Source organism: Falco peregrinus, chromosome 10, assembly GCF_023634155.1.
Source record: "Falco peregrinus isolate bFalPer1 chromosome 10, bFalPer1.pri, whole genome shotgun sequence".
In the NCBI taxonomy this organism is placed as follows: domain Eukaryota; kingdom Metazoa; phylum Chordata; class Aves; order Falconiformes; family Falconidae; genus Falco; species Falco peregrinus.
In genome coordinates, this window is record NC_073730.1 from 4874637 (window position 1) to 4894980 (window position 20344).

The 20344-nt window shown below is 54.4% G+C and overlaps 2 protein-coding genes across 2 annotated transcripts; both read left to right on the forward strand.

The window, feature by feature from the left end:
* Positions 1-359: 359 nt before the first annotated feature.
* ARPC5 (actin related protein 2/3 complex subunit 5) lies at positions 360-5079 on the forward strand. The gene is made up of 4 exons (XM_055815195.1): positions 360-556; positions 1215-1287; positions 3090-3266; positions 3806-5079. Exons 1-4 carry the CDS (start codon positions 414-416, stop codon positions 3866-3868), a joined length of 456 nt encoding a protein of 151 aa, XP_055671170.1. The 5' UTR covers positions 360-413; the 3' UTR covers positions 3869-5079.
* Positions 5080-9305: 4226 nt separating this feature from the next.
* NCF2 (neutrophil cytosolic factor 2) lies at positions 9306-20058 on the forward strand. The gene is given in 16 exon segments (XM_005231609.4): positions 9306-9623; positions 10115-10171; positions 10173-10198; positions 10506-10614; positions 10800-10934; positions 11295-11402; positions 12424-12483; positions 13649-13692; positions 13903-14044; positions 14327-14389; positions 14743-14821; positions 16480-16523; positions 17064-17215; positions 17285-17396; positions 17484-17646; positions 19757-20058. Coding segments are annotated over 16 exon segments (1566 nt in total). The 5' UTR covers positions 9306-9449; the 3' UTR covers positions 19855-20058.
* Positions 20059-20344: the final 286 nt, after the last annotated feature.

Below are 20344 nucleotides of genomic sequence, written 5' to 3' on the forward strand. Positions count from 1 at the left end.
GGCGCCGCCGCGGGCTGCTCGCTCCGGGGAGCGCCGCCCCGGCCCGCCCCGGCCCACCCCCCCCCTCAGCCCTGGCCAGGGACGGCGGGGCCCTGCCTTGCTCGGAACCGCCCGCGACGGGGAGAACGCCGTCTCTTCCGCCACGTGTCGCGCCGTCTCGCACCCCGCGGAGACACGAGAGACAACCGGCACCCATGACCGCCACCGCTCCTCAGAGCACTGCGCGACCAACGGCCCCGGCGCCCCAACAACGCAGCACCCCGGCGCCCCAACAACGCAGCACCCCTTTGTTACGCTGCCGCCCCGCCCGGCAACGGCAGCGCCTCAGCGCGCAGGCGCAGGGCGCGGGGGTGGTGCGGCCGGGGGGGTGGTGCGGAGGGCGCCTGCGCGGGGCGGTGGCGAGCGGGGCGGCCATGGCGAAGCACACGGTGTCGTCGGCGCGGTTCCGCCGGGTGGATGTGGACGAGTACGACGAGAACAAGTTCGTGGATGAGGAGGAAGGAGGCGACGGGCAAGCGGGGCCCGACGAGGGCGAGGTGGACTCGTGCCTGCGGCAATATCCTTCCACCGCCCAGCAGGAAAATAGTCCCGTCAGCAGCGGCCGCGGAGGGGGGTGGGGTGGTGCGGCGCGGGCGGGGAGCGGGCGCGGCGGCTGGGGCCGCCTTTTATGGGAACATCCGTGCCCGGCGCTCCCGCCGCGGAACGGAGCGGGGCCACCGGCGGTGCCCTGGCGGGGGCTGGGGCTGGGGCAGGGCGGTGCCGGGGGTCCCTCACGGCGGGGAGGGCTGGCGGGACGGGGCGTCCCTCACGGCGGGGAGCAGCGCCCCGGGCCCGCAGCCGGCTCCCGAGCAGCCCCTGTCACCGGCTGGTGGAGGCCCTTGTACGGAGCGGGGGCCTGTGCGCAGGGCTACGAGTTGCCGGAGCGGCGGGGGATAGTTTATTTAACCTGGATCCCCGTTCATGAAGCAGAGGGCCTCAGAAGTGTTCTCCGGCGCTGCAGCCGTACAGCTTCCTGTTGGCGCTGCCTCTTCCTCAGACAACCTAATAATGGCCACCTTACACCGTAATTGTGCTATCTGTTGAGGGAATCTTTGCAGCCGCTGAACCTCAAGTGTTTTCAGTCATGCACAAGCCAGCTACAGGTCTCACGCTGGCCTGGAGCTGGTTCTGTTGCTTTCCAAATATGTGGTGTCTGGTCCTTAACCGTCTGGCACAGGGAACATGATGGCCGCGCTACAGGCGGCTCTGAAGAACCCTCCTATCAACACAAAGAACCAGGCAGTGAAGGTGAAATAGTAACTGACTCGCTTATGGGTCACTCCTTAAAAATCCTTTCCTGTTTCTATAGCCCTTCCCCACCAGCCCTGCCCGGTGTACTCTGAGGAAGCCAAGGAAGCTGGTTTTAGGGTATTCTGTGGCACTGAAATGTCTGTGGTCTCCGGTGTTTTAATCTTGTTCAAAATACTGTAGCTCGGGTGTCATCTGCCTGTGTATCCTTACCTTGGTGCTAGATCAGGCTTTGTGTGTGTGCTCCTGCCAGCGCTGGTTGTGTGTGTGCGCCCTGGCTAACTCCGCACATCACCAGGTGCCCGCGTCTCATCCAGACCAAGCAGCACATAGATGTAGTTGGTACTGAACGATCAAGGAACCACGACTGCAGCAGTCACCTGACTAAGGAAACTCCTAGCACAGCCGGACCAGAAAGCTACAAAAAAGGAAGAACTGATGGTTACTGCATCCAATCGAAGCGAGGCTGTTAAAACCTCAGAAAACACAAGCACACGCCCCCTGTGACAGAATATATGTGCATGTGTTCCTGAATCTCCCCAGAATAAACCTTGAATGGCTCATAATTGCAGTGGCAAGAGGAACAGGCAGATAAGATGTGCAACTGCTCAGATGGTGAGCGCCTGCAGGCCTGTTCTCCCTGCTTCTGAAGGGTCCCACCAGCATGTTCCTGTGCTGCTCGCCAGGCCAGCTGTGGAGATTTTTTTTCACCTAGCCCCAGACCTTTTCAGACAGGTTTCACAGCAGTTTGTTTTTTCACAGCTGTTTGTTACAGATAGTGCTGTGTAAGAGATTGAACAGTTTTGTCCTTGCGTTAATGGCTTGTTTCCATTAGCTTTTTATTGATAAAGGTTTAAGAATACACCAGGAAGGCAGTGTAATCGAAGAGGGCAGAGTGACTGAATTTTAATTTTTGCCTTAATTTGTAGTTGATCTTGTAGAACTTTTATGTTTTTACTTGGTTAGATGTCTCGCTAAGCGGCTGTGGGATATTAAATGGGACAAGAAAACTAACATACATAAATTCTGTAGGAGGAAGCTGCTTGACGTACTTGTGTAATGGAATATTCAAAAGTCCAGCAAAACCTGAGACCTTTTTTCTTTCATTCTCTAACAGTTAGTGATGGATGAACAGGAAGAGCTGCTTTTTGCTGATTACATGGCTAATCGGCACTGTAAGCGTGCTGCACATGTTCCTGGGCCTGAAATGACATCCAGATCAACTTGCAAGTCATTATTAATGCAAAATATTAATGCTGCCAGTTTTGCATCCAGTGAGCCTGGGACAGAAACTGACCGTTTTGAAAATGTGTAGCTTCCAGGAGTCACCTCTTCCAGGCTGGCCAGTGGCGTTTCCATGGCATGTAATAGTTACATCATAGTAAACAGTACAAAGGAAAGGGCTGTGGTGGTGAGGGAAGCCAGACGAGTACTTGATTCTTATAATTCCTTTGGAATGTGCTAGACCTTGAGTTTCAATATGAAAATGTATTATTTAGCCATAACTTTATTTAATAGGTGGAGAAATGCAAATGCAAGCAGAGAGGTAGAAAACCTAGAGCAGGATAAATGCGTTTAAACTCTTTTACACTGTTTATCATTGGGAGCATGTGTCTGTTGTGTGTTATTACCACAAGTTGTCTTCACAAACCGCCCTCCTCGAATGTATTTTAGAATCGTTAAAGAGAAAAAAAAATCTAGTTCAGTTTGAGAGATGAGTAGTATTTGGATGCATCTTACATGAGAATGTATGTATCGTATATGAGAATGAACATACCTCTGTCTTTCTTACTTGTTGACAGGATCGCGCAGAAAGTATTGTCCTGAAGGTCCTCATCTCTTTCAAAGCCAACGATATTGAGAAGGCAGTGCAGTCACTGGACAAGAACGGTGTCGACCTGCTAATGAAGTACATCTACAAAGGCTTTGAGAGCCCTTCTGACAACAGCAGTGCTGTGTTGCTGCAGTGGCATGAGAAGGTGCGTTTACAGGGCATGCTCTTGGCTGGGTTATCCGTGGTAGCAGGTTCTTGGGTCCGAGGCATGCTTGCTGACCCTGAGAAGAACCACCTTTCCATCCGGTAAAACTAAAAAAACCACCCCATTTGATGCTGTGAGGAGGGTATGCTCCTGCAAGCTCACAGCTGAGTAATATCCTGTGCCCAGTTCTGGCTTCTCGGGTAAAGATTCTACGATTAAATTTTGTTTTTCTGTTAGACTGAGGCAAACACAGTGGTTTGATCTGGAGATTCAAGCAGATGGAATTAGAATCTCCTTCCTAGAGGGAAGCAAAATTTGCAACTTGGTTATGCAGGAAAATCAAAGCTTGTTAAATAGCTGTCTTGAACATGAATGTGATTATCCTTCCCTGGCACCCTGAGCGCTGGTGTTTTCCTCTTAATGTTAACGGGCAGGGAGATGCTTGTTTGAGATACAGTTGGGCAGCCTTTCTGATCAGCGGGCGTTCCAGCCTGTAGCTGCCTTGACCTGGTGTTAACCTGCCGTGTTTTTCTCCTCAGGCCCTGGCTGCTGGAGGAGTAGGGTCCATTGTCCGTGTTTTGACTGCCAGGAAAACGGTTTAAATCCAGCAGTGAGCGGTTTTTTGCCATCCATGGTGTGGGAAGAGCTGGTACAGAAACCAACCAAATGCCATTGCTGCCCGGTGGGCAGCGCCTGTCTCTCAGCTTGCCTTCTCGCTGCTTCTTTCGTACCTGACAAATAATGCATATCGTGATACCTTTTTTGTTAAGTTCTGGAAAATTATGAAGGTGCAATTTTATTTCTAACAGGAATATTTGGTACTCGCGAACATTTCAGTGACGTGTATAGCGACATATATAACTTCATGTTTAGGGTGATTTGCATTTGTGTATAATTGTGGCAGATTTGGACCTGACTTTCCAAGCAAATGCTGAGGGACGTAGGGCAGTGTCTTAATGCTTTTCGCTAGCCAAGCAGTGTTGTGATGCAAGATCCGTATTTGAGAAGTGGGGCAGCTATTAATATGGGTAACTGGACCATGTTTCCTTTGGTCAACCTCTGAACCTACAGCCATGAACAGGACAGAAAGCAAAGGCTCCTTTCCAGCCCCAATTATCATTCCAGAGAGCCGAGTATTTTCCTTAACCTCACATCTCACGGCCTGTTCAGGTTCCTTGTGATCAGTCAGACGCTGGGTCTGCAGTGGGAAAGTCACAGCAGCATGAAGTTACCCGTCGTGCAGTTTGGATGGTAGAATTTAAAAGGTTGATGGTCCATTTACGCTGGAGCCCAACCCAGTGAACTCTTATTTTGGGGAGCAAAAATCCTGCAGAGAAGAAAAAGCAGCTTTCACACAGCAGATCACCTTTGAGCAACTTGAAAGTGGTTTGCTTTTTCGTCAAGCACAACAAAACGGCTGCCAGGGATAATCTGAGAAACGCATACTGGTGTCCACACCATCCCTGCAGAGCTCCCATACTCTGTTTTCTGCGTGTACAGGGTCTTAAAGGATACCAGGCAGTTCACATTCCTGTTGCGTTGTGCTACAGCGTGTTAGCTAGCGGGCAGACTGGGTTCCACGCTAAGAGTACTGTAAAAAGAATTGGGAAGGCCCAGGGCATCCCAGACCACAGGTCACCACTGAAGGTTTAGGGCCAGAACTGAAAACCCTGTGTTTTACATTCACCATTTTACTGCAGTTCAGTTGTGTAAAACTGTTGGGGAACTTGTGATATCTTTGCTGTTTTTTGATATCTGCTTTTTTTTTGTAATAATAATAAAGACCAGACAATAAACAGTCACTGAACATTTACTCTGTGTCTGAAATGCCTTGGAGTTTCAGCAGGCTGCTTTTCCAGGACGGACAACAGTAAGACAGCAAGCCCTAAAACTTCAGCCCTCCGTTATTTTTCTTGATAGGCTTCCTTTCCAGTGGTTATTTGTACCTGTATGTAATGGTGACACGTGCACAGCTTCATCCAGCTAAAAAAAATCTGAGATGATTTTAGTGAGATAATTAAATAACAAAAATGTTCCAAACCAGGACTACTAGAGATGTCTCTGCCTGTGCAAAAGTGGCAGCCGCAGAGCAAGTTCCTCACAACTGTTAATGTTCGAGGCTTCCTCCAGAACAAAAGAAGGAAAAAGGGTAATGGCCCAGCAAGGTGGTTGTGTGGAGCAAAACTCCTGACTCCACAGTTGGGCTTTTGTTTTTCTCTCTGCTGGCCTCACCTCCAAGAGACCGAACATTTAATTGTTGGTTTTAATAATAATTTAAGCACAGATACAGTCCTGGGCTTGTCCTGTGGGTGGGAGCCGATGGCATACGCACTCGGCTTGAACTCCTTAAAAGCCCAAGCATACGGAAACGGTGCTGGGCACCAACATCCGAAGGGCTTTGCACATTCGTTACCCCAGTCACTGCTTTGCAGAAAGGGAGCTAATGCCTTCAGCCAGCTCAGAGTGTTCCTGATGGCACCACGTTCAACTCGGGAATCGGTAAGGCAGCTTCCGTACAAGTCTCTTTCCCCTTCTGTGCCACCTCCTCCTCCCTCATTTTCCCCGGGACAGTCAAGAGACCCGCACGGCCACAGCTGCCACACGCTGCCATCCCTGCGTCGTAGCTGGAGCAGCTGAGCTCTGCCACCCCACTTGCCTCGCCTTGCTGCCTGCTCCCCCGGGGTGCCCGTGGGGTGCCACGCTGCGCAGCCCCCGTGTCCTCGGGGCCTTGGTGCAGACAGAAGCTGGCGCGGTTACCCACAGCCCTTTGGTGCCCTCCTTCCCTGCCTTCCTAGGATGCTTTTTCTTGTTTAAGTGCTTCAAAAGAGCACAGGCACAACGGGAGGCAGCGGGCGCACGGAGGACCGAGCCTTGCTGGGACAACCCAGAAATGACCCAGGTTCCAACCATACCTACATGCAGCAGCCTCGCGCCTGGGCACGTCCTCACCGGGCTCCCGGGGGCTGGGTTTGGCCTCTCTGTTTCCTTCCAATCGTCCAGATTTGATGAAGACACCAATCAATCCTCATTTAAAAAAAAAAAAAAAAAAAAAAAAAAGCTGTAATCCCAGATAAGTAAAAAATACTTTCCAAAACGGTATCAAAGCAGGTCAGCTACCTCTAGGTGGCATTAGATAAACGGAGGCGACCCGAGGAGGGGTCTCCCTGTTCTCCAGAGCCCCCTCGGGCTGGGCTGGGGTGTGTTCAGAAACATTTACAAAATGTATACACCTTCTGCATCGGTGTCCGGGGACATGCTAAAGGACACGCACCGATGTGAGGGCAGCAGCGTGAGGTTTGCAGGAAGGCATCTCTTCTGGTAACTGACGGGGAGGTAAAAAGTAAAATCTAGTTTTTTAAAAAAATAATAATGGACTTATTCAAATCCCACCGTGCTCATAGTGGTGGACCACACAAACACAACGGGGAGCGAGCCCCCAGCGCTCTGTCTGGGGGCTGTCACCAGCTAAGCGAGCCCAGAGCAGCATTAAATCCTCAGGCACCAACTCCGCCACCCCGATGGTGACGCAGAACCTGAGCTTATCCCGGCAGGCACGCAGCGGGGGGCACCCAGTGCTCCCAGCACAGCCACAATCCCGGCATAGCACTAACAGGACCACCAGCAGTGAAGCGCAGGGATGGGACTGGCCTGTGCCACGGCGAGGAGCTCACCGCAGCCGCCACCTCCAGCTAGCAGCACTTGGGGCTGGTGGCGGCCGTCCTCAGCTCCTGGCCTCAAATCCCTCTTGTCCCCGCTCATCCTGGCAGAGCAGCCGTTTGCACCCACCCAGGCAGGGGGAGCGTTTGAATCCTTTGAGCAATATGGCATAACAGGTTTCTAAGAAAAAAAAACCACAGAAAGGTGGGCAAGGAAGAAAAATCCCTAAATGATTCAATTTTGCAAAACACATTTCCCTTCCTATTGTGAGAAGGAAGCCTTCAATGGAAAACACCCCACATGGCGATCAGACCTGCTCGGGGGGGGGGGACACACACGACAGCACCTGCAGAGCTCTGCCAGGAAGGCTCAGCACTTCTGAGCTCGTTTGCAAACCTCCCACCGCTGCCTTCAGCTCCGGCCGGAGCATGTGGCAATGGCACCGTATCAGTCACATACTGCTTTTGTAACAGCCGAGAGAAACTGCTGGGCTCCCGCTGCCCCGAGCACAGCCCCCCTCCCCCCCCCCCCCCCCCCCCCAAGCCCCCAGCTCCCGGTCATCCACCGCTTGGCCAAAGAGCTCCCGCGGGCCCCTGCCTCGCTCCCCACCACTGCAATGAGCCAAACCCCCTCGGGTCCTGTGCAGAGAGAGCTCGGAGCTGCTTCCAGGGAAGGCGCTGGACATGCTCAGCCTCCTCCGCTCCTCCCGCGTTACAGATCTCCTCCCAAACAAGGTCAGCCCCCTTGGTCTTCCCTCATTTGTAATGTTTCCTAGTGCCCGGATCAGTCTTTTTGTGGGGGTTTCCTCTCCAGAAATGATGATAAACTTGCACATGCTCTAGCTACACAGACTCAAGCCTGACTGCAGACCCCAGCTGGGCTCCGGGCACCTCTGTGTAATTCTCACCCATCTCTCGGTAACCTGCCTTTGTGCCAGATTCCAAGAATCTCCCACGGGAGGCATCACCATCACTTCCTCTTGGACGTTATCGTAGAAAAAACAAGCTTGCCTGCTAAATCAGCTCAGCATGAGAAAGGGGAGCAAGAGGCTCCCTCTAACCAGAAGGCGTGAGTCTATCGTGGCTTTGAGGTTGCTTGAAGGTTACGTTAAAGAGTAACGGAGGAGGAGGATAGCTGCTGTGAACATCTGCTGTGCTCGCACCTTTCACATCCCACCTTGCCGTGCAACGCAAGAAAAAGAAAAACTTGTCACAGGGGTGATCTCGCATCCTCCTCCTGCTCCCCTTGTCCCGATTTTGGGATAAACCTGACCCAGCAGTGCAACAATTCAGACAATGAAACGAGCAGAAAATCATCCCTACAATAAGGCATTCCCTGCTAGATGGGGCCTCCCGCTCCTCACAGGAACGAGAAAAGGCATCTCAGAGGGGTGTTTGCACACTCACCACGTTGTTATCCTCAGCCCCCTCCTTTAGCATCACTTCAGCTGGTTGCATTTCCCTCTGCTTTTCTGGAGGTCGAAGCGCCTCCCCCCCCTTCCCATCGGAAGCCCACGGGAGCCAGCGGGGCGCAGAGGGATGCTGAGGGCACGCTTACACCTGGGGAACCAAAGCAAGCCCCAGGTTCAGGGATGTGCTGGGTCCTACTTTTGCTTAGAACCCAAGTCCTTGCTGCTCAGCACCTCGGGCTTCTTTCTGAGCAGGAGTCAGACGAACAAAAGCCTCCTCCAGGCTCCTCGCATTATGCAATTTGCTGGGGAAGTGCCAGCAAACACACGAGGGCAAAGTCTTGCTCTTTTTAGCTCTCCCAAAATACACATCGCATCGCTGGTAGGTGCGACAGAGGCAAAGTACTTCCAAAACTACTTGGAAACCATGCGTGGAGCACCCAGCTCCAGACCTTCTGAGTCGGCAGGTCGGAGCCCTGCGGTCGCTGGCCAGAAGACATTGGACCGAGTGAGTTACCACCACCGGGGGCTCAGCGCGGCACGGCCGCTGCCCCCAAGAGCCCCAAACTCGGGCACCTCCGTGCACCCCCAGCACCAGAGCTCCTCACTGGGAGGTAGGCAGGACCAAAAGGTCCCCCAGGCTGGGCCTTGGGCTGCGCTTTGCCCTCCTGCTTGGGCGGGCAGGAGGTGCCTGCAGAAACCATTCAGCAGTGACCTCCACCAAGGAGCGCGCTGGGAGGGCACGGGGGGCTCAGCAGCACCGCTCCCCCTGTGGCTTTGCAAGCCTCAGCGTGACCTGGCCAACCCCCCAGCTGACGAAATCCTCGGCTTTTCTTGAAAAACCCAAAGAGGCAAAACCCGAAGGGGTGAGAAGTGGCTGCGTGCGACCTGTGGCAGTGCAGCAGACGCTCCGTGGCGGCAGAGGTGGCCCCTGGCCACTTCCCCATCCCGTGGCGCGAGGACACTTCCTGCCCCGTTTGCGACACGAGCAGCAGCGAAGGCAGAAGTACGAGCAGAAGGGAGCTACCGAGAAGCTGAGCAGCACCACAAGGAAGGACGAGGAGAGGGGCAACACCCACGACGAGGCCGGGAACCCCCCGTCCCACTCCCGCCGCACCATGTCCCTGGTGAAGACGATCCAGCTGTGGCAAGAAGGGGTGTGCGCGGCGGATGGCAAGGACTGGCAGGTGGCCCTGGATGCCTTCATGGCCGTCCAGAACCCCCCTGCCAAAATCTGCTTTAACATCGGCTGCATCCACCTTGTCCTGGGGAAGCTGGTCGAGGCGGAGGAGGTAAGGTACAGCCCTTACGGTCGCTACTACCGCTCGCAGGCACCGGCGAGTTTGCTCACGGACCTGCCAGCCCGATGGACGCCACGGGGAAGGGAGGAATTAAGGGCCATGATCTGAGGGAAGGACTCGGCCTTTTAAAGCTGGGATGAAGCGTATCGCCCCCGGGCTGGTCCTGCTGAACCCGTTTCCCCCGTGAAGCAGAGGTGAAGCAGCAGCAGAGGCGCACAGCTTGCTGCTCGCCCTCCCTCTCCCGGAGAGGCGACCACAGAGGCACTAAGCTGCCAAGCGAGCAGTGGCAGATGGTTCCAGCTCAAAAAAATTAGGAGCCTGGTACAGGTTGCACCACCCAGATCCCAGCACTGCAAGGAAACGTGGCCCACAGAGCCCAGCTTAGGCCACTTGGCTAAAGCAGAACAGGTAGAATTGCTCTATGTCCTCAGGTTTTTTAAAGTTTTTTATCCCCTTTTTCCCCCACTCCTACCTCTGTGCAGGCATTCACCCAGAGCATCAGCTGCGACAAGCACCTGGCAGTGGCTTATTTCCAGCGGGGGGACCGTGTTTTACCGGAGGCAGAAGTGAGTGGAAGGGTTTAAAGTTTCATTTTGGCTGCTTGTGGAGCTGCCAGCCTCCAGCTGAGGATGGCCCCAGGCAGGCTGGTACCCCAGGGGCCAAACCACCACCTCTCAAGGCAGAACAGGCTCCTGTGCATCAGCAGAGCGGTCTTGGGATTGACACCAGCCTTGGAGCATCTCTCCTCCCCCTGGGGTGTCTAAAAACACTGCAAGAGATATGAGAGACACAACTAAACTCACCCAAGTAAGGACATAGAAGCAGGCAGATTGCCACCACGAGGTGGTGACGCCCTTGTCCTCTGCTCCCCAGCCATGAAAAGGCCATTGAGGATTTCAAAGAGGCGCTGGCCCAGCTGCGAGGCAACCAGCTCATCGACTACAAGATCCTGGGGCTGCGGTACAGGCTCTTTGCCTGTGAGGTGAGAAAGACTGGCAGGTTTGATCCCAACGGTCTGTTCACCAGCTCAGGACAGCTAAGGAGAAGACAGCCAACCTCTCCTTGCGCCTTACAAAAAAGCAAGCAAGCTGGCGCAGCGCCACTACCCTCTTGGCAATGGTCCGGCTGCTCCGAGAGCTCGGTCCCTTGCTCTCATCCCTCTGGCAGATACTCTACAACATCGCGCTGGTGTACGCCACGATGGAGGACTGGAAGAAAGCTGAGGAGCACCTGACACTGGCCATGAGCATGAAGAGCGAGCCCCAGCACAACAAGATCGACAGGGCAATGGAAGCCATCCTGGTAAGGGGGGAGCGGGTCTCACAGCCACTGTGCTCGCTCGCAGCAGCCCCACAGGGAGGAGGGAGAAAAATCCCAGGGATGGAACCCCCACCTTTTACCTATGGCTTTAGCAGAGCAGGAGAGAGACGCAGCAGGCGTGGGTGTTGTGGTGAGACACGAGTTGGTGAGATGAGCTCTGGGTCACTGGGGAGACAGGGATGGGAAGACCAGGTTAAAAGGACCATGCCAGGGCTGGGGTTGGGCTGTTGTGGTGGTGGTGGACTTCGTGGAGCAAGACCTTAACCCCAGAGGGAGAAGGAAGGGGACATGAAGCAGCCCCTGCTCTCACCTCTGAAGAGCTATGACCTCTCTGTGCTACAGAAGCAGAAGCTCTGTGGGCTGGTGGCCATTCCCGTGGGGAAGCTGTTTAGACCAAATGAAAAGCAAGTGGCTCAGCTGGAGAAGAAGGACTACCTGGGAAAGGCTATGGTAAAAAAGAAATATCTTATTTATTTGGGCCAAGCCTGCGGGCTGAGGACTGCTGCTGACAATCCTTCTCACCACCCCTCTGAGCTGTTACCTGCTGCCCAGTGGGAGAGACATCTCTCCAGAGATATAAGGAGCTGGTCCATGCCTCAGGGCATGGAGGGAGAGATGGCACAGAGGGATCTGGTGGGGAACAGGGACTCTGCAAGGAGAGAGGACCTAAAAGCACATTTCTGCAGAGCATGGCCTATTTTCAGCTTCTCTCCTTAGCAAGACCTGAGGGGCAGTCAGTCAGCAAGGTACTAAGGTCCCATAAGGTCCCACTGGAGCTTCAACTTGAGCCAAGATTTTTTTTTTGGGGGGAGGGGGGGGGGCAGGGGGCACAAAAGAAGCTATTTAACATCTATCACCCACAACCAACCTCCAGTTCTTTCCCTGCTCCATTTGAAAGAAGCTTTTTAGCTCAGATAAGTGAGAAAGGTTTTTTTTTCCCATGAGGGTGCAACATCCAGGCACTGGGATACCGCCCTTGGGCTCAGGTCCCGGGATGCAGTGCCCCCTGCAAAAGGGACCACTGGCTGTGCAGGCACTGGGGAACTGGACAACTGAGAGCCAACCAGCTCCTTGGGTGCCAGGGGCACCCCAGAAACATGCACACAAACGTTTATGAAATGGCTAAATTATGTCTAAAGTCACCTATAGGAGGTAAGGGCTTGAGCTGGGCGCCTTGGCTCCCTTCAACATGGGTGATTAAAACATAAAGGGGAACCTGGGTTATAACGCCTCTAACCACAGTAACAGCGAGGCCAAGAGCTGAGAACTTACCACAGCTGAGAGGGGAGTTTTGGTGCCAGCAGCACTCAGCCTGCAGTCAAAGATGCTTAGCCTGACACCACAGCCCTTCTTGGACCTGAAGCCTTCTGAGGAACTTGGCTTGGCAAACAGCAAAGGAGGAGAAGGGACATCAGAGGCCTAAGAAGGATCTACTAGTCACCTGTCACTACCTGTCTGTCTTTGGCTCTAGGTGGTAGCCTCTGTGGTGGACAAGGACAATTTTTCAGGATTTGCTCCACTCCAACCACAGGTAAGGCACCACCAGTGAGCAGCATCCTTGGTGACAGCTCAGGAGGATGTGGGGATGGGTACCATCCCGCAGCTTGCCCAGGGCTCTGGCCTACAGTGGGTACCGAACAGCAGCATCACCACCGTGAGCTTTCTGCTACTGCCGTGGGGAGGCGGCAGATGCTGCCCCCACATCTCAGCTGCTCGCTCTGTCATCAGAAAGCGCAGCCCAAACCCAGCTACATCTGTGGCTGAGGTCACGCGGGTTCCCCCAGAAGGGAAGCGGTGGCCTGATGGCACATCCCCCACCCCCGCAAGGGCTGCGGGTGACTGGTGGCAGGGAGCTGTCTCACAGCCTCTGTCACATTCTCGAGGGTTCATCTCTCCAAGCTTGAGTGGAGAAACAAGCAGTTCTGCTTTCGCTCTTCATCACCCCCCCAGCTCCCAAAGCCCTTTGCATTTCCCGTGCCATTTTCCTGATGATGCGGCAGCACCTTCCCATCTCTAACGCTGCCTGGGAGTTTTTATAGGGGCTTTTTGAGAGGATGAGGTGCAGCACAGCCACTGCAGCCTACAGCACCGTTACACCAGATAAAATACGCTCTTCTCGATGCAGCCAAGCGCTGACACCTCGCCACAGGAGTCAGGCCTGTTTCAAGCAGCTTCTTCGGAGCGTTGATAAAAGCCTCCAGAGACCTTAAATTACTTAGGCAAGAGAGACTGTAAAGCACTAAGACGGTAGCAGGGGATTTGACAAGCACGGTAATGGAAAGGTACGGGGAAGGACAACTTAGCTGCACCCAGCTGATCTCTGATCCCTGATGTCAGCCCTCTGTGAGCTGAAACCGAAGCCACGAGCCAAAACAGGATTGTGCATCTGAAAACCAACTGCAGGTGGAAGAATTTGGGAACTGCTCCTTGAAAGAGGCAGAGCCAGTGACATTCCCCGCAGCTCTGGAGACAGCTCCTTTATGGGGCAGGGTGGCAGAGCTGAAAACCTGCCGCAGCCAGCTGCAAAGCAGCAAGACCCCCCCTTAGGTTCAAATCACCCAGCCTGACACCAGCACGGGGAGGGAGGAACCGTGCAGGCATGACGGCAGGTGTGGTAGAAGCTGCAGGACACTTCTGCAAAGCAACCAAACCCCTCCAGATTAACAACAGTTTTCTTTTTGTCTTCTTGCTGGCAGGCCTCTGGTCCTCCACCCAGACCCAAGACCCCCGAAATCCTCAGGTAAGTTGGATGAAGTATGGATGGTGCTGCTAAGCCAGGCAGCCAGGTGCAGCCCCCTCCTGCACCACCGCAGCTGAGCATCCAGCCGGCACCCGAGACTCAGGGGGGACAGGGAATGGATCACAGCAACAAGGAGGCAGAGCTCTGGGCTCCCCCTACAAAGTAAGCCAACATCGCCCGCCTTCCTGAGCCGCCTGCTCCCGCACCCAGGGCCCTCAAAGGGCAGCCCCACCGTGTCCTGTACGAGTTCATCCCCGAGACCACCGAGGAGCTGCAGGTCCTGCCGGGAAACATCGTCTTTGTCCTGAAGAAAGAGAAGGACAACTGGGCTACGGTGATGTTCAACGGAAAGGTACTGGGGTGCGCGTGGCAGGAGGGGGCGAACGATGGGGCAGACACCGTGAGGCTCTGCAGAGGACTTGCATGGCAAGGTCGTGCTGACAGCTAAATGAGTTTCTGATTATTCTGATTATAAGCCCGCCCTGGCTTAGGCCACAGGGTTCAGTGAAAGCCACCCAACCTGCAGCACCCCACCTTGGGGCCTCGGGCTCCCCCAGGTGCAGGGCAAGGACAAGCCCAGCAGCGCGCTGCCTCCTCGCCAAGCAGTCACCACCGGGCTTTAATTCCCCCACAGAAAGGGATCGTTCCCTGCAACTACCTCGAGCCAGTGGAGCTCCAGAACAAGCTGCATATCCAGGTGAGGCTGCCCAGGAGGAGACGCTGGTCCCAGGGAGGGCAGAACCCCACACCTTCACCCACCACCTATTCTGGACCTTCCAGCAGGACCCATACTTGCAACTCCCTCCCCCTCGTAATGCTGGGGATGGTTCTTCTGGCTCATGGTCACCTTAACGTGAGCTCAGAGAACTGCAAAACCTGGTGTGTTGATGGCCGCCAGGGTGGTGGCTGCCAATGCTGGGGAGGTAAGGGGTAGCAAAACAAACCTTGGGAAAATAGCGGGGGGGGTGGGGAGCACCCCAAGGCAGCAGCACCCCAGCTCCCTGAGGAAGGGTGGGATTGGCAGCACTACCTTCTTCCCATCTGGCACAGGAGGAAATCCCTCTGGAAGCCGAGATCCCAGAGTCACCCAGCTCCACCGCTCCAGAGAAGCCGCGGCGGCCAGCACCAGGTCAGTGGCAGGGCGCTGAAGGGACCGGGGGGGGGCTTAGGGGTGACCCCCCTGGCAGCAGGTTTGGGATGGCTTCCTCGGCACTGCGTCCTCGCGCTTTGAGACCAGGCCTACAGCTCGTCTCCATCTCATTCTCGGACCTATCTGCGGTCAAGGACGGGGAGCCATTAAAGCAGGAGGCGGAGATGGCAGGTGCAGTGCTGAGGACGGAGTGAAATAGAGCACGTAGGTCCCTGAGGAAAGCAAGTCGCGCCGTGCTCTCAATTAGCACAGAGACTAATGGCAAAAAGGCCCCGGGGACAGGATCAAGGCAAGTGACCCAGCTTGTCCAAGCCCTGGAGTAGAAGGCTCCTTACAGGCTTCCCCGAGAGCAGGGTACTGCCATGGCTCGGGTGCTGCTGCGAGCTGGGCTGGGTTTGAAGGGGCTGTGGTTGCCCTGGGAAGGGGATTCCTGGCCGGTGCTACCCGGCGCCCCACATCGCAGGCCTGGGGCAGGGATGCGAGCACCAGGGCCACCACCTTGCTCCCAGCACAGCTGGTTCAGGATACTGGAAAGCTGAAACAAGGCTCTGCCACCTGCATCCACGCTGCCACACAAGTGCTCAGATGCGCGGTCCAAAATTGCTGTTTAAAGCTGAGGGGCACGCGGGTCACAGGAACGCGAGCTGAGCTGAAGAGCTGGGAGAAAGCACCGTCAGTTGACCTCTCTAGAAAACATCCCATGGCACTCGGAGGTAGGAGCCTGCAGCTGAGACGTGAGCTCCACGTTGCTGTAGGAGAACCCCATTTGGGGTAGAAAACCCCACTGCGCAGAGCGTGCCACACAGAGGTTCACCTGCTGCCGTTCATTCTGGCTATCGATGGTCAACCAGCCAAGAAAAATAGGAACAGGAGCCAACCAACTGCCAAGGCCCTTGGTCTGAGGTGGGCCTGAGCCAGTTGGTGGTGGGGAAAGGTGGCCCAAAAGACTGCTAACCACGGGGCAGGGCTCGCGTCCCAAGCGGAGTAGCCTTATAGGCTGTCCAGTGGTCAAGGTGATACAGAAGATGGCTGTGGCTCACAGCAGTGCAGGGCAAAGAGCTCAGGGACCCAACAACCTCAAAGAGCATCTTCATGGCATCAAAAGCCATCACAGATCAAGCAGTGGGACCACATTCAACCCACAACGAGCACAGTCGTGTCAAAGTACTGACCAAACGCAGGGCAGATCCTTGTGAGGGGGCTTCAACACACCTGCGTGAACCACCCTACCTGGAGGTCTGAATTTGGCTTTATGACCCCGGTGAAGGACAGGGATTGCCTCCGGCTTTTGGTGTGGACCTAGGGAGATCAGAAGAGCAAAGACACTAAAACCAGCAGCTGACATTTATTTCTATATTAAATCCACCCAGGAAAGACACCCCACCCCTAAAGCTCCCATCCCTCTTAAGAGGGAAGGTGCAGAGCCCAGACCTCTGCTCGGTGGTTGTATCTAAATCTTACAGATAAGCTGCACCACAGCTGATACTGCATCAATTCGAGGGACCACTGCTGGCTCCAGGGTTGGCTGGTGTCCACAGATAATGATGGGAGAGAGGCTGCAGGAGATCTGAACGCGTCTTTAGCAGCAATGTTTACCCTGTCCCACTTGCTGAGCCACCTCTTTCTTCCTCCCACAGACTATGCTCCTGCTACTGCCACACAGCCGAGAGATGCAGCAAAGGTAACATCTTACAAACGCAGGCCCAGAGGTCCCGTTGGCGTCACCAAGTTGCATTTATTGCACGCTGAAAGGTCTGTGGCATGCCTGGCAGGCGCTGCAGCCCTGGAAATGGTTCAGGATTTCATCAGTCAGGAGCTTCCCCAAAACATAACAACAGGGTTAGGGGCCAGCAGGTCATCAGGACCCAACCAGGTGGCCAGGGCTGCTTTTTGGGAGTTCTCCTCCCAAAAAGGAGGTTGGAGGGTGGACAGACCTCAAATTTGGTCACCCAAAAGCCACAGTTTGGTTGCCACGTGCCTAATCTGTTACTGCGCTCCCTAAAAAGCCAAGGAGCTGCACACCCGACCATAGCTGGGGTGGCACAACTGCCGGCCTGCCCCAAGGGCAGCATGGGCTAGCAGAGATGCCTCCCTGGCCAGCAGCCAGCTGATGCCCTGAAGCTCAGATCTGGCTCAGACAACTGCAGTTTCCACATCCCAGTCCCTCTCCCTGCCCTCACCAAGCCACGTCAGCTCTGACATCCACTTTTATCGTCCGCAGGAGGCCGAAGCGGCCATCTCCAGCCCCCATGTCCTCAAGGTGCATTATAAATACACGGTTGCCCTGCAGGTCAAGCCAGGTGCTTCCTACACAGAGCTCCTGGCCATGGTTTGTGAGAAACTGGAGCTCCAGCCCGAGCACACCCAGCTGAGGTGAGGCAGTGCTCACCGCAGGGAGCCAGAGCACGTTCTTGGGGCTCCCCCCTCACCCCACACCCCCAGGTACAGGCCTGCGGAGAGCCAGGCACTCGTGATTCTGAGCGCGCAGAACCTGGAAGCAGCTTGGAGCCAGAGCAAGGACAACTGTCTGACAGTCTGGTGCGATATCACGGAGGTCGGTGACAGCTAGCTTGTCTCCCTTACCCTGATACAAAGAAAAAGCAGCCGAAAGGTGTCCTTACCAACGGATCTCCTGCCCTAGGGAGAGGGGTTCATACCAGACAGCAAACCAGAGGAGTCGCCGCAGGAGGCAACGCCGGAGGAGACTGGACCAACCCAAGTGGTAGCGCAGTACAATTACGAAGCCACCCAACCTGAAGACCTGGAGTTCCAGGCAGGAGACGTGATACTTGTTTTATCCAAAGGTAATGGTGCTGCTTCTGCAGCAGGGGAGGGACCTCCCAGCTCTGGGGAGAGTGGGGGTCTGACCCTGAGATGCCAAGTGCCTGCAGCAGCTGCTGCTCAGGTCAGGGGGAGCTCAGGGTTCCCATCACAGTATCATCAAAGAACAGTTTGGGTTGGGAGGGACCTCAAGGATCATCTAGTTCCAACCTCCCTGCTGTGGGCAGGGACATCTGTCACTAGACCAGGTTGCTCCAAGCCCCGTCCAACCCATGTGGGGCATCCGTGGCTTCTCTGGGCAACCTGCTCCACTGTCTCACCACCTTCACAGTAAAGAATTTCTTCCTAATAGCTCATCTAAATCTACTCTGTTTAAAACCATTGCCCTCGTCCTACCACCCTCTCCAGATTTCCTGTTGGCCCCTTCGGGCACCGGCAGGCTGCTAAAAGGTCTCCTCGGAGCCTTCTGTTCTCCAGGCTGAGCAGCCCCAACTCTTCCAGCCTGTCCCCCCATAGGAGAGGGGCTCCAGCCCTCTGAGCTCTGCTGGTGAGGCCAAAAACTCTCAGGGATTTGGTCAGATGCTGGAGGCGCTTCCTTCAGTGGAGCCCACAGGCTTCACTAGGGACTTCGAGCCCTTCCCCTGCCCCCTCCCGTCCCCTGAAGCAGACCCTTTCATGCTGGGGACCTGCAGAGCAACAGCCTGGCTCAGGCAGCCTTCACCGACACCAAGCCTCTCCTGCAAGCCGCAGTTTGCCACCCAAGCCTCTGCTCTGCGTGCTCCTGAGGAAGGACAGGCTTTTCGGCTCAGCAGCCCGTTCTGTGGAGCCGCGAGCCCCGTGGGACCCCCAGCCTGCAGGATTGCTTCAAGGGCCTCCCTCCACAGCAACTGCCTCGCGCTGCAGCAGCACAGCTCCTCCGGCTCTGCCGCCCGCCTCCCACCCCAGTGGCAGCGGCACATACGCTTCTTCCAACGTATTTTCATCACGCCCCTGTTTCTGCCATCCCCTTCCCCAAACGCTTTCAAGACGGGAGAGTTTCACTCGAGCTGTGTTTAAGCTTACTGATCAGTTTGTTGGACACTATTACTGCTCTCACCTGGCACCTTTACCCGGCTGGTTTTCTCTTTAAGGGAAGGGTACCACCTTCCATCAGCTCAGTCCTCTTCAATATTAAGTTGTAAGTGCTTCTATGAGATCGGAGGCTTGAAAACAGACTAAATGTCAGCAAGATCCAGTACATGGTTTAGAGCTGGATCCTTTCAAGCCTGCGCAGGAGGGGAGGACAAAGTTACTGTGCTTCAGCAGAAGCTGCCGGTGAGCCCGCATCAGGCGAAGAGCTGCACACAGACCTTGCAACGGGGCATCCGCTTCCCTCCTCAGCTGAGCCTCTGAGTGAAATCAAGGCATCAAGGAACAGTTTTAAAGGCAAAAAACCTACAATACCTGGCTGTATGAAGCTCTATCACTAATTTGTGCTGGCTCGCACACTGCAGCAGCAGTACAACAGCCATCGCAGTCCCCTCTCCACCGCTGTGCGGGGAAGTTTTGCTCCACACAACATGGAAGACACCCCCCAACCCCCGACCCCCAAATCCTACTCTCCACTTCACAGCTCAGCTAAGTAATTACCATTAAAAAGTTGTTTCTCACCTCATTTAGTTCCCCCACAGCAAGTTTTCAGAGCTCCTAAGCTTTACTCAATCCAGGGTAGCAGAGACTTTTGGTTGGTTGTTTTTTTTTTTTTTTTTCTTGATCGGAACATGGAATAGCAGATGAAAATACATTTTAGTTGGCATCTTGAAGAGGACACCCAAGGTCTCAGATCATTTCCTTGCTCTTCACACTCACTTTGTTTCCATTTGTCTTCTATTCAAGGCAGTTTCTATGCCCCTCAGTCTCTAGTTTGATCTACTTTTCCCACCCTCATTTGGCAGTGCATTCTTTCTTACCTTACAACTTTGATCTCTACCTCGTTCCTCCTCAGCCCCTTTCTTCCACGTTCCTCTCTCCACTGGGCTAAAAGCTTCATCAGCAGAAAACCTTAGAACGGTGATCTTCTGTCTGCAGCACATGACTTATTATGCTCCTGTGTATCCCTAGGGTGACAAAAATTGTGTCTATTCTATCTTCCAGTGAACGAAGACTGGTTAGAAGGCCAGTGCAATGGGAAAATAGGCATCTTCCCATCCGCCTTCGTTCAAAAGTCTAACGCTAAAGACCTGGAGATGTGATTTCAGTGCCGCTTAAAGTTGTGGATGTGGAAAGAAATTAAGAATTCAACTGCTACGATTAAGAAATTTCCATATTCATCACCGCATCTGAAAATGAACTTTAAATATTATTGCTACTTGTATTAAAAGCTTCAGTGTTCAGGGTTTTTTTACCTTTTGCATTGTTCTCTAAAACATGTACTTATTAAGAACTTGCTAACTGTCTTCCTGTTCGGAATATTCAATCCTAAAACCCATAAAACCCATGTTTGTCTAGAGACTTGCTTCGTCCCACCTGCCCTACCCTTGACAAAGCTTTTAAACACACCTGCCAGCAGCTGGGAAAACCCATGGGATGGCAGCGCCACTTGAATTCACAGCCCTGCCCAGAAGCTATAGACCAGGAAAGGCTGAACAGCATTTGCTTCCTTAAAACACTACTGCCAACCCCAAGAGCTTAAGAGATACCATGCAGCCTCACCCTGCTCCGGTTAATAATTCACTTCAAAAT

Excerpts from the sequence above, each read along its gene's own strand:
- ARPC5 (XM_055815195.1), top strand. The coding sequence starts at position 414 with ATGGCGAAGCACACGGTGTCGTCGGCGCGGTTCCGCCGGGTGGATGTG. Across the intron at positions 557-1,214 it reads GTGGACTCGTGCCTGCGGCA|AGGGAACATGATGGCCGCGC; the intron begins ATATCCTTCCAC and ends ACCGTCTGGCAC. Across the intron at positions 3,267-3,805 it reads TGCTGCAGTGGCATGAGAAG|GCCCTGGCTGCTGGAGGAGT; the intron begins GTGCGTTTACAG and ends TTTTCTCCTCAG.